The sequence below is a fragment of the Maylandia zebra genome, linkage group LG11 (assembly GCF_041146795.1).
Source record: "Maylandia zebra isolate NMK-2024a linkage group LG11, Mzebra_GT3a, whole genome shotgun sequence".
In the NCBI taxonomy this organism is placed as follows: domain Eukaryota; kingdom Metazoa; phylum Chordata; class Actinopteri; order Cichliformes; family Cichlidae; genus Maylandia; species Maylandia zebra.
In genome coordinates, this window is record NC_135177.1 from 26,078,410 (window position 1) to 26,097,913 (window position 19,504).

General features: G+C 38.3%; 1 protein-coding gene across 1 annotated transcript; it reads right to left on the minus strand.

Moving 5' to 3' along the window:
- Positions 1–216: 216 nt before the first annotated feature.
- Positions 217–8,247, minus strand: LOC106674862 (meprin A subunit beta-like). Its single transcript, XM_076889538.1, has 17 exons — positions 8,178–8,247; positions 7,967–8,071; positions 7,609–7,627; positions 7,467–7,505; positions 7,327–7,352; positions 7,139–7,223; positions 6,669–6,786; positions 4,728–4,906; positions 4,209–4,427; positions 3,355–3,516; positions 2,954–3,184; positions 2,373–2,825; positions 2,112–2,285; positions 1,889–1,994; positions 1,638–1,682; positions 1,459–1,503; positions 217–759 (listed from the first exon to the last, which is right to left on the minus strand). Exons 2-17 carry the CDS (start codon positions 8,033–8,035, stop codon positions 681–683), a joined length of 2,049 nt encoding a protein of 682 aa, XP_076745653.1. The 5' UTR covers positions 8,036–8,071; positions 8,178–8,247; the 3' UTR covers positions 217–680.
- Between the last annotated feature and the right edge of the window lie 11,257 nt (positions 8,248–19,504).

Here is a 19,504-nt window from a genome sequence, read left to right on the forward strand (position 1 = left end):
AGGGAGGCTGTAGGTGGAGGTGATTGGACTAATGAGATTTTCCTTTTTTATAGTGAGATGGGAGAACAGAAGGGGGGAGTGTGTGAAAAGCTGTCGTTCATGGGTGCCAAACCAAAGAAATTATATGTGTGTAAAATCAATGAAACTAAATTGATCACAAGAAGAGTTCATTTACATTTTGTTTTAAAGGTTATTTATTTATTTATTTTTGTTGAGCATCGGTACGCCAACATCCAAGAAGGCACACTGTTGCTAATCATAGTAGTATAGTCCCCCCCCACACACACACTATATTATAGTAACTTCAAACTATGTGGACTGCACATGATTGAAAACTGCAGTAGACAAAACTGTCATATGATTATAAATTGATATTGGTCAAAAGCAGTTTAAAAGCTACACATATTTTACATATTTTTTGCTTGCTTTATTTTAGTCGCTATATTGTATACACAAAATGAAAACATTGTTGCAAATGATTATTATTAAACCAACAACCACAATGAAAGGTTTCACCACCAAAAAAGCAAATCATTATATTAGAAACATCTATAATAAATCAAAAAGGAACAGATAGTTATCAGGTCATACAGAAGCAAAATCCAAAAATAACAAAAAGTAATCTGGCAGCGTCAATTGTGCTGCTCATGTAAAGATTCCAGATGTGGATGAAATACACATCAGGGTATCAAAAGCAGCAGCGCTAGCAGGAGTGTGAGGAAAGGAGAGGCCATCATACCAGGAGAGAATCCAAAAAGGCTAAAACACAAAGAAACGAATTAAGGAATTAAATGAGTTATACATTTCAGAAGAAGGTGTACATCGCCATCAGCACTGTTGTGTTTTACTGGGCATAATCTATGTGTGCTGTAAGCTGCAACAAATAATACACTCAGTTGTCTTGTAATTTTACACATTGGTACTGAAAACAATTCATTATTATGGCAAATGTGAATTACAGACATTCTGATTGGCTGGTGACTATATTCTTGTGGGTCACTGCATAAATCATTATTACCCATGCAAGAAATACATGGGCAGAGACAAAAGACTTTAATATTAGCATTACTAGTGTCATCATCATCACTGGGCAAGGTCATGTGTAAATCAAAGCATTATACGGTATGTATGTGAAAATAACATGTTGATTTCAAATCCTGCATCAAATATTGAAATGATTACAGCTTCCAAAATGAGCTTTTTCTTTTGTCTACTCCATTAAGTGTTCACCACTGCAGATCAGCTTTCACCATCTCACCCTATTCCTCCATTGGTACACCAAGCCTCTGCATGTGCTGCTTCACTATAAGTTTTGCTGATGACTATCCTTAAATAAAGCTTTTTGTGTTGAGCACAAAATTATACTGTGTTCAGCAGTAGAATGTCTAAAATTTCAGGTCCAGCAGAGTTTACAGCTTGTGACAACAACACGATCTTACAAACAGATGATTGTTGTACCTGTCATCTGTTGTCTCTGGAATTGGAATTGTGGTAGGTGAGATCCTGTAAACAACAAAGTATTTTTAACAGGTAGGTCAAAATTCTTATGTGTGTAAGAGTTTTAGTGTTTCTGGCTGCAAGAAACACATTCTATTTATTTAAAAAAAAACTGAAAATGTTTGAGAAATGTGGAGTACCTGCCATCTGTTGTGTCTGGAATTGGAATTGTGGTGGTTGAGATCCTGTAAAAGCATTTTCGAGAGGTCTATTAAAACTTTCATGGGTGCAGAAGTCAGTGCTAGAGTTTCTAGCACTAGTGTGCACTAGCTTTCAGATCTAGTAACAACAGACATACAAACTGCTTACTGCTATTTTCTTATGAATTTGTATGTTGTTTCATATGATATGTTTTCTCTTCATATGAATCCTAATTTAATAAATTTTGTACCGTGATGAGCAAGGTCCTTTATCCTGGTCTCCAGGAGGATGTGTAATATTAACTGTTCTCACTTGAAGACATGGCAGTGAACTTCCATTAACTAGAGGTGTGAGATCTATTGAAAGAAGAAATTTAAAATATGTATACAGAAACTTGCATCACTTCATGCATTTCTGTTGTAAAAGTTTCAAGTACAATATTTAAATTTAACAATGAAAATATTTAAATTTGCCTTGTGCACTGAAGATGAAAATGGCACTCCCTCCCTTGAGATAATCTCTGGATTTGATGTCTTCCAAAGATGCAAAATAATATCTACCATACAGGTTATTAGCATAGATGAGCTCATTGTTCTCATCAACAATTTGAGTTCCAACATCACGAGGTTTGCCCCAAAAGGGAACACCTATTTATAGAAAGCATATGTAACATAGTGGTCAATAATTTAGTTAGTAGATTTTTTAAGCATTACTTCATTTTTCTGCAAACGTACCAGTGGTGGTGAGCAGATTTGGGTCAGTGGTGAGACTCATTTGCCTTGACATCTGTAGCTGGATGTTGGGGTTCTGATCCACCATTTGAACAGTAAATTGCCTTTGTGGGCAAGGCCATTTCAGTTGGTCATCATAGACACCAGAGACAAGATGCACATATACTCCAAAATCTGTCTGCCTTAGATATAATGCTACCCGGTAAGCATAGCCCTCACTGGAATACTGCCTTGGGCTATATATCAGGGCCGGAGTATGAGTACTGTTCCAAAATCTCTCAAAATCATTAATCTGCCAGGTTCCATCTGGACACTCGAGCTCTGATAGATTGATGTCATCAATAGAGAAGCCACCTGTAGAGTTTCCTGCTCCTTTACGAACCTCAAACTCCACCTGGAACTGCTTGGTGGCATTTAGAGGAACATGGTGGAGAGTCCAGTGAGATGTCGGTGGACCTAGAGGGAGAATTTTTAGATTAATAGGTGAATGTGACGTATGTCTTCATGACAAAATGTGAAATGTGAAACATTTATACTTTCTCTGGAGAAAATCATCATAAATAATCACGCAAATGATTCATTACCACTGATCTGTCCCATGAGGTAGCGAGTTCCTGTGGAGTCCCATTCATCTTGAAACTCTCTGATCCAGATGTTAAGTTCGTCTGTCTGGCTCCCATTGTGGTAATAGTAGAACTGCAGACACTGGACATGACACTCCCTCTGGGGACTCATCCTCTTTGTCTCCAGCCAGGCTGAGTCTCCCTCCTGACCTGGTCCTGTGCTAGCATACATGAAGTAACCCGCATCCTGACCTACAATACAGTTCAAAATTATCTTTAAATTTTAAGTATCAAAAGTATTTATTATTATCTCTGGCAGCTTACTTTTGATGTTAGTAATGCTGAGGTGGAAAACTACATTTTCCATTTAAAACTGTATATTAAACACTGCAATAAAAAAAATGCAATATTTGAAACCTTACCTTGATTACCATTTCCACTGGGCAGATTGGTGTGGTCAGAGCTGGGACCACCATAAACACCAGTTACCATTTCCCAGCCATTGCCACTCTTTGAACAGCGGTTCATTTGACACATGGTCCCATTAGTAAAGCCACAGTACATCTTAAAGGCAATGGATGAGCCTGTAGAGATCAATTAAAAGCGCAAGTTTTTTTTTTCAAGGAAGGTTGGAGGGAAAAGGCAAAATTGTCAACTCACAAAACTGTCATCTCAAGTGAGTGAACTGTTTTCACGTGAGCAATTTTCTACACACATTCAGCACTTTTAGGCTTAGTTAATTACTGACAATGAGCAACAGAAAGTTGATTATTGGAGTACTCATGATATTGCTGAAATCGCAGCCTGACAATCCCGGTATGTTGTTTTTTGTATGAATTAAACAAATAGAGTGGGATTATTTGCTGATTATAAATTGGCCATAGGTGCAAATATGAGCATGGTTGTCTGTTTGTTTAAACCATTTTCAAATCATAATTGTGACTTGTTGAACTTTTCTTAAAACAAATAGACTTGATCATTGTGCCAGTTCAAAAAGTGATCATAATAGATATTTTGGAATTCAATAATATATAAATTTATGGCCTCGTGAATATAAGTAAAAACCCCTAGTAAAGAGCCCTACTAAGTTTAAATGCGCGTAGTAACTCTAAAAACAATGTAAAAACTATTTACAAATGTGAGTGTGAGAAAGAAAATGGTTACTTTCTATTGGTTAAGAGCACAATATTCTCACGGTGTCCTTAGTAATTTTAACCAGTAATCCCAGAGTATTCCTAAAACTGGATGCTGGTCCCCATAATCTTTGAGCACTTACTGCATTTGTAGAGTAGATTCAGCTCCTGAACATCACTAGCACTCATTTCCAGTCGTTGACCAATAAGATTCTGGAATTTGGGGTCTTTGGTGATAATTGTAGATCCATTGCCATTGGTGAAATCATCTTTGCCATAGTGCATCACGGACAAATAGTCATATGGGACTCCATGGGTGGTGCTTTCATCACTGCCGACTATTCTAAAATTGTGCTTGTAAGCTATAAAAATCATATATAAAAGTCAAACATCAGATACAGTACACTTAACTGAAAATATTTTGATAATATGAGAGAAGGTCAAATCATAAAAGGAAATATTTTGTATACTCACTATAGTGATTTCATTGATTTTATGACTCAATCTCAGATTATTAAATAGTTATGATTTTATGTTAACAATTTCAGAGTGGTTATTACATTTATGCAGACTGCTTTATACAGCTTTAAGATAAGTATTTGAATAGAAATATTGAACAAAGACATTAACATTGTTATAATTAGTATAAGTGTTAACCAAACCCTCTAGGATGTTTTCAAAGTTAATCGTCACATAATCATCTCTGTCATATCTGGACTGTTCATGGTAGAAGCCAAGAGCATGAAGGAACTCATGTTCAACAATTGCAATGTAACCACAGCCTATTCCAATGGAGAGTTCCTGTCCATTGGAAAATATTCGTCCAATGTATGACCAACATCTGAAATTAAAGGCAGAACACTGATGAATATTTGTCCTATAACTAGTTATGTATTCTGTAATTTATTTAGTTTAATCTATAAAATCACAATTAAATAAATCAGAAAAGAAATAACAAAAACATAACCATTCTTAAAAATTTCACTGTATTCATCTTGTTCTTTTGCTAGAACTATATATTTTGATTTGATATACCTTTATTAGTCCCATAAGGGGGAATTTCATAAGGCTGCCGACCTATTGCGCGCAATGGCGGCGCCATCTTACCCTCCAGCCATACATACATTACACAAAACATCACATGGGGAAGACAGGTCAGAGAGGTATAACAATGGAAAATGCACCACATGAGGAAAGATAAGGAGAAAAAATAACTCCCCCCCCCCAGACTGAGCTCCAACAGGGAGATCAGTTTGAGAACAGAAAAAAACCCCTCTGCACAAAGCACATGAAAAAACTCTTAATACACCAAAGAAACACATGACAAGCAACAGGGGTGGGTAAAGGGTGAGAGACAGCTGATTTAGACAGTATCCGGTCCTGCAGCCTGTGCGCTGGTCTCCTTGATCCACCGTCAGCATCGGAAGGGAATAAGCGTCGAAGGCATTTGGAAAGGAAGGGGGGATGAGTGTGTGCATATCAGTGTGTATGTGTGTGTGTGTCCAGAGTTCAGCTGAGACAGTGTCCTTCGCCCTGCTAGGCTAAGTAAACAGTCTTCCAGCCAACCCAGGTGGCCTTGCATGGAATGGGAAGGAACAGTCTAAACAGTCGTTATCAGGGTGTTTTTGTTCGGCTGCAACCTTACGACCGCAGCTGGCGCCGAGAGGGTATCAACATGAAGTGATGGTGTTTCTTACTTTAGTGCGAACAGCTCATATGAATTTCAAAGCAGTTCTACAGTCTAACACTGGTCTCTCAATCTCCCATTGGAGAGCCGCGAGCTTCGCCATACTTGCGTTCTGTGATGTTGTCATTTCTTGTGCTCAAGGAGCCGATTCTGAGAACTCACGACAGTGTGCCTCCCCGAGATGTCATCCAATTTGCGTTCAGAGATGTTTTTCCGAGCTAGCCCTCTGAGATGTAATCCAGTCTGCAGTCAGAGATCTTATTCTGAGTATTCACAGCAGCCGTAGCCTTTCCAAGATCTTATCCGTGCTGCACTCAATGAGCCCATTGAGTGCAGCAATCGTTTCAATCACATCGTTTCAATCCCAGTGGGCAGCCTTGTGGGGGTTTGAACAGCCGGTTCCGCTTTCTTAATTCTTCGATAAGTCAGGGCCAAGCCAGCTCCGATCAGCCAGAACCCTGTTACCATGGTTCCAAATAGGTAGATATCTTCAGCACTCAGGCTCACCCAAGCCCAAACTTCTCGTTGAGAAAGGGGTGTCAATTGCATTTAGGGACCAGTTGATCCAATCCATAATTCCTCTTTTAGGTTTTAGAGAACAGACTGTGAGTGAGTGTTCCTGGGAAAAGTAATACAAAAAAACACGAGACTAGACAAGGACACAAGAGGCTAAGCAGGGAAGCTAAGGGAGAGGAGGAGGAGGAGAGGAGAAAAGTGCAACCGCCTTCGTCAAGAGCAAGAGCAGAAGTATATCACACACACATATATATATATATCACAAATTAAACTAAGCTAAACGAACAAAAAGTCTAATTGAAAAATCAGCATAGTCATTTTTAGAATATTTATGCTAATTACAGCTAAGTAGAAAATTTTATTTTTAAAAACAACAACAACAAAGAGCAGAAAAACATACCCATTTAACTGTTTGACAGAAATGTAATAGTCCTCAGAGTCCCTTGGTTTGAAGTCAATGCATGATTTCAATCTGAACTGGTCAAAGGCTCTCAGAATGACTCCTTTAGAATTAATGTCTACCGTTGTTGTGTTATAGAGATTAAAAGAAAAGAAGAAGATATTTTAGACAACCAATAAAGGTCCTTAGCCTTGCCCATGCATTTTACTGTAAGGCTATAAAGCATGGAGCTATAAAAATTTTAGCAAAGGCGTGGGTGGTTGCTTTGCAAAACTATTCCATTAAAGTAGCTCTGTTCACTCGCACATGCTGCTGTATTTTTTTTCAATATGTGGCTTCTATGTGTCAAAAGCGTCCAGCTGACATGGAAAAAATGCATTTTCAGGTATGACATCACAAAGATGTGTTCCCATAGAAATAAAGAAATAAAGACTTCTTTCAGGTGTATTTATAAGAAAATACATATTTACCAAGGTCATTATTTAAGAGGTAGGGGACTGGAGATGTCCACAGGATGTTTTCATTAATAATGGTACTCCTCTGCTTGCCTATAGGCTAAAGTGTAAGAAACATGTATATTGTGACATAATGCAAAGTTACTATGCACACAGATGTTTTTAGAACAAATACATTTTTATCTTCATACAAAAAAACTCACCTCCAAAATATCATCATGTAAAAATTCTAAGATAAAATTTAAAAAATTAGAAACAAGTCACTAATATTCAAGTACAGTTGCATGAAGAACAAAAATATCCTTATAAAAAGGTTTAGTTATAAGTAGATGTTGAACTTTACCCTTGTTTATTTCAGGAATGTCCTTCACTTCACCAACATCTACAAAAACAGATGAGGTATTTTTGTATACAGTTTTTTTTTAATATTAAAAAAAAATTGAATTTCATCAAATGATGTGGAAAATTAAAAAAATAGAACTTACCCACTATTTCTAGCCCATTCTGTAAAAATATCAAAGTGGTATTAAAATAAATGTTCCATCATTTAACATACTGTATGTAGTACTGTGAATAAATGTTTTTTATTTTTTTTTTCATTTTAAGCTTTGATAGAAAACACACTCCATACTTGTTGGTCAACATGCAAAATTACAATTTTTGTTTTTCTTTTTGAAAAACCAAAATCATTGTTTGTAGCTGATATTTAATATTCAGTATTATTGTTCAACAAACTTGATTACAAAACAAACCAGACAAATAATAAAAAAAAATCTCTTTAAGTTCTCTTTGCATATTGATATTTACGATTTCTGAAATATCACTATGCAACTAATCACTTACTGGGTTTAAGGAGAATGCTTCAGAAATTGCCATGATCACAAAAATAAAAACACATTCTTTCATCCTCATGGTGCGTCTTTGATGAAACCTAAATCAATAGAGATTCTACCAAGAATGAGGAAAAACAATCACAAAATTAAAAAATATGTAAATATTAAAGATATATCAAACTTTATGTTTGTTCTTATAGAAATATGAAACTTGTCTTTACCTTGTCCCACGCTTGTCTCTTCCTCATCTGCATGAGAAGTTGTACCTGTGACAGGAGTGTTAGAACCAGTTTTATACAACTAAAGCTACGTGCTTGACACATCAGGGAGTCATGCATCTAGATTTGTTCCTGCTTTAGCCCACGTCATCATTTCCTGTTATCTGATGTCTGTGACATTAACAAATCCCGAGTATTTGCATTATTTAAAGACATTCCACTTCACACCTAATTTTTACCAGGAAAACATGAACAACAGTTGATAACAATGATAAACTCAACATTTGACTATGAACTTTTGTCTTTTACTCTTAGTGGAGAACTTTTTTTTTTCTGTGTGTAATCGATAGATGACCTAAGGTACTATATTATCTTTCCTCTGTCTCTGATGTGAAACAAATATTTTGTTGTGGGAGTTGGCTGTGGATATGGATCTCAGTCATCTACTTCATCAAATCTTCTGTTTTCTTTTATTTGTAAAAATGTTTGAAAAGAGGACTGATCAATGAAATCTCTCACCTTTGACTGTTTTCAGTTGTATAACAAGGCTTTGTCTGTCAGGCTTGGATGCTGCGATATTGTTCCATAATGGCCAACTCATTTCCCTGATGATGATACTTGAGTACAAAGTCTAAAAAGATCTTTTCAGCTCCAGTTGTTGCTGACTTGTTGGGTGAAATGATCCATAGCAACTACAATGTACTTATATAGACCCTGGAGCGGTTGGTCCTGGCTCAGCTTCGGCGCCTAACAAGCTCATCACTGGACCCACTTCAGTTTGCCTACCAGCCTGGCATTGGAGCGGATGATGCCGTCATTCACCTCCTACATCGTTCCCTCGCTCACCTGGAGACCGCTGGAAGCACTGTGAGAATCATGTTCTTTGATTTCTCCAGTGCCTTCAACACTATTCTTCCCTCGGTTCTGAAGGACAAGCTGGAGAACTCTGGAGTGGACCATCACCTCACTACCTGGATTTTGGACTACCTCACCGACCGACCACAGTATGTGAGGACTCAGGGCTGTGTGTCGGACAGGGTCGTCTGCAGTACGGGGGCCCCACAGGGAACGGTTCTGGCTCCGTTCCTCTTCACCATCTACACTGCAGACTTCTCCCACAATTCCACCCAGTGCTTCCTGCAGAAGTTCTCTGATGACTCTGCAATAGTCGGCCTCATCACTGATGGGGACGACAAGGAGTACAGAGGACTGACTCAAGACTTTGTGGACTGGTGCCAGCTGAACTACCTCCAGATCAATGCCAGTAAAACCAAGGAGCTGGTGGTAGACTTCCGCAGGCACAAGCATTCTCCACTGCAACCACTGAACATCCAGGGTATGGACATTGAGGCTGTGGACAGCTACAGGTACCTTGGTGTTCATCTGAACAACAGACTGGACTGGACTCATAACTCAGACGCCCTCTACAGGAAAGGGCAGAGCAGGCTGTACCTGCTGTGGAGACTCAGGTCGTTTGGGGTGGAGGGCCCACTCCTGAAGACCTTCTATGACTCTGTGGTGGCTTCTGCTATCTTTTATGGTGTGGTCTGCTGGGGCGGCAGCATCTCTGCTGGGGACAGGAAGAGACTGAACAGGGTGATCCGAAGGGCCAGCTCTGTTCTAGGATGCCCTCTGGACCCAGTGGAGGTGGTGAGTGACAGGAGAATGGCGGCTAAGCTGTCATCCCTGTTGGACAACATCTCCCACCCCATGCAGCAGACTGTGACAGCACTGAGCAGCTCCTTCAGTGGGAGACTGCGGCACCCACGGTGTGGGACGGAGAGATTTCGCAGGTCTTTCCTCCCCACTGCTGTCAGACTCCACAACAAAGACTTTAACTGAACAAACACACACATCCACACATGTGCAATAACACTAAGTGCAATAATCTTTTCTGGCATCGTTGTATTTTTACTCAGTTGTATATAGCATTCGTATTCTATTTTTATCTTATTGTATATTTTTATTCTATTTTATTCTACTGTATATAGTATATTATTTTATTCTATTCTGTACAGTTGTGTACTGTATTTATTCTTATTGTATTCTAATTTTTGCGTCATAACTTTTGCACTGTCCACTTCCTGCTGTGACAAAACAAATTTCCCACGTGTGGGACTAATAAAGGTTATCTTATCTTATCTTATCTTATCTTATCTTATCTTATCTTATCTTATATCCTCCATTACAAACTTCCAGATACAGATACAGTGATTCTCTGTTCGACTTGTTTGGAGATTTCTGTTCCAGGCAGCTAATGATCACCTAATAATCCATATCTCTTTGCATATGTGTTATTGATCACGCTGAGTGTCTGTTCTACTCTAAGATGACACTGTGGATTTTATGCGCTTGTGTTCTACATCCAGGGCTTCCAGAATATTACATCTCCTGGAAGTCACAATATACCAGTCACAATATTCAAAAATGGTAGTAAATGAAATTAATTATCAATATAATCCATAGTTACTTGTTGTATTTAAAAGTTAAACTTTAAAGTGTTGATTTTAATTGTGATCATGACTTACTGCAAAGACTATTTAACTTAGACAGTAGGACGTTATTTCAAGGATTTTCCAGGATTGCTTACTATCATAATGTCACCCTCCATTAAATCCAGGCTTGAAGGAAGATGGAGTATTACACTTGTTATGGAAGCTACAACAACAACAACAACAACAACAACAACACACTCTTGCTCCCAACTCTCAGTCTGATGCTTGGTCAGGAATCCCTTATCAATTTTCACCAACTAATTTTTCTGATTTGTACTTCTTCAAGCATGGAAAATTAACAGGGTGTAAACAAGTAAACAGTAAAAGTTAGAGCAATCAGCACACAAAGTAACTTGTTAATTACAGTCTGACAGATAATACAAGATAATACAAGACGTTTCCTTCAAAAAACAACATAGCAGTACAAACTAGGTATAAAGAGCATCAGGAGAATATGTATTGTGATAAAAGGATAAAACCGTTTGCCACACACTGAGTAAGGACATGTTCAGCCTGGACAGTTGTTCTGTGAGGAAGCATTCAGAAATCGGCTGCTTTATCACAGTTCTGCTTTGTAAAATTGAAATGTGTCTAAAAGACAATCAAACAATATTTTTTTACTGCCAGATTCTGACTAATCTAAACTGTTGGCAAAAACAGGAAAAAAAGAAAAATTCAAGCAGTATTCTAACACTTTTCAGATTTAACCAAGGCACATTAATAACAGGGTTTTTTTTTTCAAGAAGTTGTAAAACAGATACAGGTCTGTGCCTACAAATGCCCTGCTGACTAATGTACTGTGACATGATCTCCGTGCAGAAATGCAATGATAAACCAGAAATACTGGAAACCTCAACCTAAGGGGTACTTTTCTATTCTGTATGCATCAAGGCTTTTGCTTTGCTACATTATTGAGGACCGAAATGTGGTTCTAAACATTTGGAATCAGGACTCAAACATGTGCTTAGAAGTAAAGTATACATAGCTCATAAAAAAATGAACTTATATGTGACTGTGAATTTTCCCAAATCCAAATAAAAATCCTTTGATTGTTTTTAATCAGATCTTTTGTTCAGTCTTCACAAGTGTTTCCTGCTGGATTAAGAAGACCAACATAATGTCAATGTCTAAAGTGTGAAACTTCCAGCTTTAATAACTGTGTGTAAAACTATACATCAAGTGAAAGTACACACTTGTGCAGACTACCAAAAAAATAAAAATAAATGAAAACCCATGTTTCCCCTTGGCAGCACACACTACTTTCTTAATGCCACGAAGCAAACACAGGGCTGTAAGGACTGAACTGCACATAAAAATAAAATCCAAAATCTTAAATACAATAATAATTGTGTATATATATATATATATATATATATATATATATATATATATATATATATATATATATATATATATATATATATATATATATATATATATAATTTATAGAACCTGCATACAAAGGCAAAACCTTGTTTATATTAACATTTATTTTCAGTCATATTTTACTTGTGAACCACTTCATTTGATGTTTTTACATTTCTAAACTTTATCACACCACCCTTTCGACAGTTAACACTAATGCACTCAGAATTCACAGTAGCAGCTGCCATGACACCGTATAATAACAAAAACCAATGACGTGCGACAGTGGCCTGTTCACCTTTCTGACACCTAAATGAAAGAATTTTATCTTGTTTTGAAACCAAGCTGTTCCACATTCTTTGAAGCAATATCGTCATTTGCACTTGTTTTGTTTTTTGTTTTTTGTTTTTCTTCCCCTTTAGCTAAGGCATTGTATGTCTGTCTGCTTTAGAGCCACGTGATTTAGACTAGCTCACACGTGAGGAAGGTATCACTCAGATTTAGTAAAAAACACAGTAAAAGTAAAACAAAGATGTATGAATATTCATCATGTTAATAGAGTTTAACATAGGTGCAAGTGCCCCCCGAAAACAAACAGAATACAAGGACAGACCACTGGCTGTAAAAATGTGAAAGGAATGAGAGATGTGCATCAGAGATAAATAAAGGCTCATGTCCATATGTGGGTTCCTGGAAAGGGGGATAATGGTAAGTGTTAATGCTGGTAATTTGCACAAACATCTCTGATGTGGTGGATGATTGTCATTACCCAGAAAAACACTGTTGAAACACCCAGATAAAATTATTTCCCTTTGTTAGAGCAAAGATAGGCATTGTTCTAGAACAGAAAGAACCCATCTGCAAACATACAAAGAGGCGACCGACTTTATTGTTTAACACAGAATAGATCTAACAGGCAAGGCCTTATTCTGGCTTTTGGTATAATTTTGAATAATAGAAATTAGAGGTAATGTTGATATGGTGAACTACCATCATTGCAAGCATTGAAATAAGTTTTGTTTTTATTTGCTGCCATTTTATTTTGTCCGCACACATTCAGTTCCAATAATCTCTGCCTATTTCTGTGCATTCAAAATGATGTTCAAAAGAAATTATTATTATCCACTGACAAAATGTTTTACTTTTTACTTTTTAATTAACATTACAGCTTTATTCTTTGTAAATTTGATAAATTTAACTGGTTGTACTTGTTATCATCTAACTTAGTACAGCAACATTTGTGTGCATCTTAACCTGACCTAACTGCAGTCCAGAAATTTGAACCACTAAAAACATTATTTTATTTACATTTTACAATAACAACAAATTTGTATAACATTTAGTAAATAATGGTTTATTTGCTCAATAAAATTATTAAAAGGATAAAATAAGCTTTTATTAATAATTATTAATGATCCAATAAAATAATGCTTCATATCAACATCATGTGCACTTATGGTGATGCGGCTTAACCTAGTTTTGTACTGAGAATTCTCAGTAGGAGCTGTCATGACATGCAACAATGACAAAAGGCATGGCAAGACAATGACGTGCTTGACTCGGGCCTATTTTCCACTCTGAAGAATAAGGAAAAGATTTTTTTGCAGTCAAACTACCAGCATTTACGCATTCTTTTGTTCAGCACAGTCCCCAAGAGTATTACCAGCAAAGCACCCCCACAAATCATCACACCTCCTCCTCGATGCTTCACTGTGGGAGCCATGCATGTAGACCATCCATTCACCTTTTCTGCATCCCACAAAGACATGGCGGGTGGAACTAAAGATCTCAAATTTGGACTGATCAGACCAAAGTGCACATTTCCACTGGTCTAATGTCCATTTCTTGAGTGTTTTGGCTCAAACAAATATCTTCTGCTTGTTGCTTTTCCTTAGTAGTGGTTTCCTAGCAGCTGACCATAAAGGCCTGATTCACACAGTCTCCTCTGATCAGTTGATATAGAGATGTGTCTGCTACTAGAACTCTGTGTGGCATTTATCTGGGCACTGCTAACTTGTGATATCTGACGCTGGTGACTCTGATGAATTTATCCTCAGCAGCAGAGGTGATTCCTGGTGTTCCTTTCCTCGGGTGGTCCTCATTGTGAGCCAGTTTCGTCGTAGTGCTGAATGAATCTTAGGACTGCACTTGGGGACACAGTCAAAGTTTTAGCAATTTTCTGGACTGACTGACCTTCAGTTCTTAAAGTAATGATGGACTGTTGTTTCTTGTTACTTAGCTGATTGGTTCTTACCATAATATGAATTCTAACAGTTGTCAAATAGGGCTGTCAGCTGTGTACCAACCTGACTTCTGCAAAACACAATTGATGGTCCCAAACCCATTAAGAAGACAAGAAATTCCACAAATGAACCCTGACAAGGCTGAGCTGTAAAGTTGAAACCATTTCAGGTGACTACATCATAAAGCTCATTGAGAGAAAGCCAAGGGTTTGCAGCAATGCCAAAAAAGCAAATGGCATCTACTTTGAGGAATCTAAAATATAAAACATATTTATATTTATTTATCAATTTTTTCTTTGGTACAATTCATATAATTGATGTCATCAGTATGTATCTACAGTGTAGAAAGCAGTGAAAATAAAGAAAAAACATTATATGAGAACGTGTGTCCAAACCTTACCACTCGATGGCAGTGTAACCTTGTTTTAGGACAGAAAACCTTCATGTTTACAGTGTCACGTGGGGCATTGTAGTTGCTTGGAAAAGCTGTTGTTGTTGTTTTTTTCTTTTAGAATTCACAAATTAACATGACCTAAAAAAGTAATATGTAACAATGTAACAAAAGTATTAGACTTCAAAGTTTTTTAAGGAAAATGACCAAGTATGAGGTACATCTGTATGTATTTGAGTATTATATCTGTAGGCTAAGCATTTAAGCCTGTAGGAGTAATTTTAACAAATAGAATGACAGTCATGTAGAAAAGTTGTACTATTGATATTCATACATATTCTGATTTTAATAGCAGAAAATGAATTATGAACAAACCATGAACAAATAAGATTTATTACCATACCATAACAGCTTTATTTATAAAGCACTTTAACATAAAACCAGGGTTCACAAACTGCTGTACATATACAAATAGCATAAACACAACAAAAGAAAAATAAGATAAAATACAATAAATAACTAAATGAATAAAATGAAATAAAACATGTTAAAACAAATTGAGCCACCCCCTTAAAGATAGCCAAAGGCTTCAGCTAATTAATATGTTTTAAGAAGATTTTTAAAGTCAGAAAGATAAGTTTTCACAAATTACCTGAGGGGAGTCAACACCAACAGTCTGTACAGCATGAAGGACCATGTCAATAGTTTTAAATAAGGCTTGAGGCTTACAGGAATTAGCCTGCATAATAGCAGCAAAATGTTTTCTCTTAACAGTTTTCTGATATGAATTCCAGTAATACTGTAATATTTGGTATGAAAGCTGAAGTTTATCCTTCTTCCATTTACGTTCAGCTCTCCTACACTTTCTTCTGACAGCACGGGTGGCTTCATTCAGACCTGAACCCTTCAGCTTAAAGGGGGCCACCGACTGAGTAAAACCATGAGCTGAGCTCTTCTGGATCATTACATATAGAATCAGGAAGGCTGCTGTTCTGATGAAAAACAACAGAGAACTGACCAGCAGTGGATGGGTTAAAAATACCACCGCTCTGACCGCTCTAACCCTAACCCTAACCCAGGAGGATTAACTTTAGTACAAGGAAGGGAAACCTCAAACAAGACAGGCTTATGGTCCAGCCATACAGCATCACAGACCTCTAAGTTAAAGACCGGTAAACCGCGAGTTAAAACAAGATCCCATATTTTTGTGTAGGCACAGACACAGGTTTTGCGAGTGTACACTAAAAGAGAGTAAACTCTAGCACACAAAAAATAGCCTAAATAGCACAAACAAACACAACAGGAACAGGGCTAGATGGCAAGCCAAACACATTGGTGCCATCTTGGGCACAGGACCAAGATACTTGATAGCCATCACGTGGGAACGGCAAAGCTAGACTGTGTACAAAGGGAGGAAATTCAAGATAGAAAGTGGGCCATACAATAAGACAACATCCTCTTGGAGCAAAGAAAACTAAAAGTCAGTGCTTTGAAATGTTCTGGTCAAAACCATGACCTGAAGGGTTCTGGACGAGCTGCCCATGTCAGGAAAACACCAGCATGGCAGAATCGAATGTGTTCCTCTAGGCTGGTGACTAGGACTGGTCAATATAAATGTTTAGTTGCATTTACTGCTTCACAAAGTGGTAAATCAAATATTTAAATAATTGATCATTGCCTCAATTATTTAAAAAAAAAATCCACATTTAGTTAGTTTTGCTTAATATACTCTGAAAACTTGCAGAAAATGAAAAAGAAAACCCACAAAAACATATGAGGTTGTTTTATGATGTATTTATAGGGGACTCTGAAAACTTCCAGAGCTGTAACAAAACATTTCCAGTAGAGGTACAGTTGGAGGTTTAAACACTGGCATGGAAAATGTGAACATGATGATATGCTGCATACAACAGTTTTCTCATGGCAATTTCAAATGATTCTAAATTCCAAGTACTAGGTGAAATTGTTGTGTTACATTTTTCTTTCTTGTCAAGAACGTCTCTTCATAACAACCCTGCTCTGAAGCATGGCCATATTCATATGATTGAGAAACAAACGCCATGACCTGAGATCATTTCTAATGATCCAATGACATGCGATACTTATCTTATCACTGCTTGTCAAGCAGAGAAGAAAAGTTGGCGTTCCTTTCCACTTCCTCCATGTAAAGGTTGGCTACAATAGGTGACACGGGGGAGCCCATGGCACAGCCATGTTTTTGTCTGTAGAAGCCTTCGTTGTATTTGAAGTATGTTGTGTTAAGGCAGAGGTCTAACAGTGTGCAAATCTGATCGGGTGTGAAGTTGGTCCCGTCTTCCAAGGAGCTGTCTTCTTGTAGTCGTTTTCTGACAGTCTCCACGGCCTCCGTGGTGGGTATGCAAGTGAAGAGAGAGACTACAAAGGACACCATGGTTTCATTTGGATCCAGGGTAAGTTTCTGGACCTTGTCAGTGAAGTTCTTGATGTGGTGTGGGGTGTTCCCCACGAGAGGAGCAAGGATGGTGGCAAGGTGTTTTGCAATGTTATAAGTGGCTGAGTTTATGCTACTGAATATGGGTCTGAGTGGGACAGCTTCCTTGTGGATTTTAGGAAGTCCGTAAATGCAGGGTATGGAATCCCCTGGGTAAAGGCGGTGATATGTAAGGCGGTCAATGGTTTTGTCCTTTTCAAAGTCTTGAAGGCAAGCTATAACTTTCTTTTTGTAGCTGCTTGTGGGGTCTCGCTTTAAGGCTTCGTAGGTATTGTTGTCACTGAGGAGAGTAGTGATCTTTGTATGGTAATCTGTAGTGTTTAGGACTAGGGAGACCGAAAAGCAGCGCACATTTCGGTGCTTTATCTCGGTGCTTTTTTTTCCTGAGCTGTGATACACTTCTAGCCAATCATTTTACGTTTCCGAGGATAGTAGGCGGGTCCAGGTACGTACGTTCTTTTAGAGCAGAGCTACAGATTAAAAATGCCCAAGGCGAAGCGGTCAAAAGTCTGGCTGTACTTCACAGCAAAATATGCAAACTCAGCAGCCTGCAACAAGTGCTTTAAGCTGATACTGTGATACTGTCAAAGGAGGTAACACCTCGAATCCGATGAAACACCTGGCGACGCATAGCGGGTTTTTTTTAAAGCCAAGAAATGCACTGTATTTGATAGCTTGCTGCGAGACCTCACACCCAGCGCATCTACTGCGGGTGTGGTGCCTGTTATCAGACCCGGAGTTAGCAACATCCCCAAAAACACAAAGAGGAGAGTCCTGGCCCCTAGCCCTGCCAGTGTAGCAGAAATGATGACGGCAGCAGCAGCCGTTCTTCTCTGTGTGAGTAGCTTAATGTTGTTCGTGTGTAATTTACGTTGAGTAGGCTAACCACGTTATTACATTAATGCAGGTAAGGTGAACTAGCAAACATCATCATAGCTACATGCGGCTGTCTTCTTGTTTGATGGCAGATACTCCCTTCACCCTGGCCAAAAAGGCTAAAATGACCAAAGAAAAAGAGGGAAACGGCTAAACATGAGAGGTTTTTGGATAAAGTTTGTGTTTTTTCCATTGTTTAAGCACTGCTTCCAGCCAAGAGTGATGCCATATATGCCCCATAGCTGCAGAAAAGGCTAACATTGTTATCTTTTTACAAAAAACAGCTGAACATGAGAGGTTTTTGGACCAATTTTGTGTTCTCCATTCTTTAAGCACCGGTTTGAGCACTGTTTGAGCACCGGCACCGTTTCAAAAGTACCGATTTGGCACCGGTATCGGATAAAACCTAAACGATACCCATCCCTATTTAGGACCACGGTGCATCTTCCCTTATCAGCTGGTAAAACAGTGATGTTGTGGTCTTTGCTCAGGGAAGCGACGGCCTTCTTTTCTTGTATTGTGAGGTTGGACGGAAGGACTTTGGCACTGGAGAGGGTGGCTGAGACTTTCATCCTGATTTGCTCTGCTTCTGTCTGTGATAATTTATTAATCCGTATGGCGGATTCTGTGGCTGTGATGAGGTCCACTATGGGCAACTGTTGTGGAGAAATGGCAAAATTGAGTCCTTTGGCTATTACTCTCTTTTCAGTTTCAGTGAGATTCCGGTCTGAAAAGTTCTTTACCCATTTCTCCTGACTGTCTTCAGGTGTGTTTTCTTCTCTGGGTTGTGTAGGTGTAGGTTCAGAATGAGGAGTGTGTGTTTTTGAAAGCAAGGTGTGAAATTTCCTGCGTTGTCTTTCTTTTCCTTTAGAATGTTGGGCCCGCTGAGCCTTGTCCACAAACTTGTAAACCTCTTCTAAGATTGGAGAGGGTAGAAGGGTTTCCAGTTCCTGCAGAGTCTGGCTGATCTTGATCTGGAGGGCATCTATAGTGAAATGGACCTGTCTTATCCTTTCACTTAAAAGGTGATTTTGTGCTCTCTGTAGAATCAAGTCTGTTCTGTATCCCCTGACAGTGGATCCAAGGCGCAGGCGCAGGGGGGATACTCCCACTAGGTTTAAATCTGGGACTCCCCACCATTTGACCTTAGAACTGAAGAAGCTTCTCGGATGAGAGGTGAAACGTCTTCAAGCAACTTAAAGAAGTCCAGACGCTTTTCTTTGCAAGCTCCTTTGACCATAGAACCATTAAAATACATCTGCAGCTTATCATTTCAGACTGGAGAACTGAAAATAGCTAAAGTTGTTAATTATTAAATTAATTATGTTAAACAACAGAACAGGAACCAAAATAGGAGTTATTTATTCCTTGAAGTTTTATCTATGAGGACATAATAAAAAATCATGTTATCCTTCCCACCAGTTGCACGTAACTTACTGCTAGTTGCGGTGACACTGGTGGTCCTGTGCTGGCCAATGTGTGGATTACCT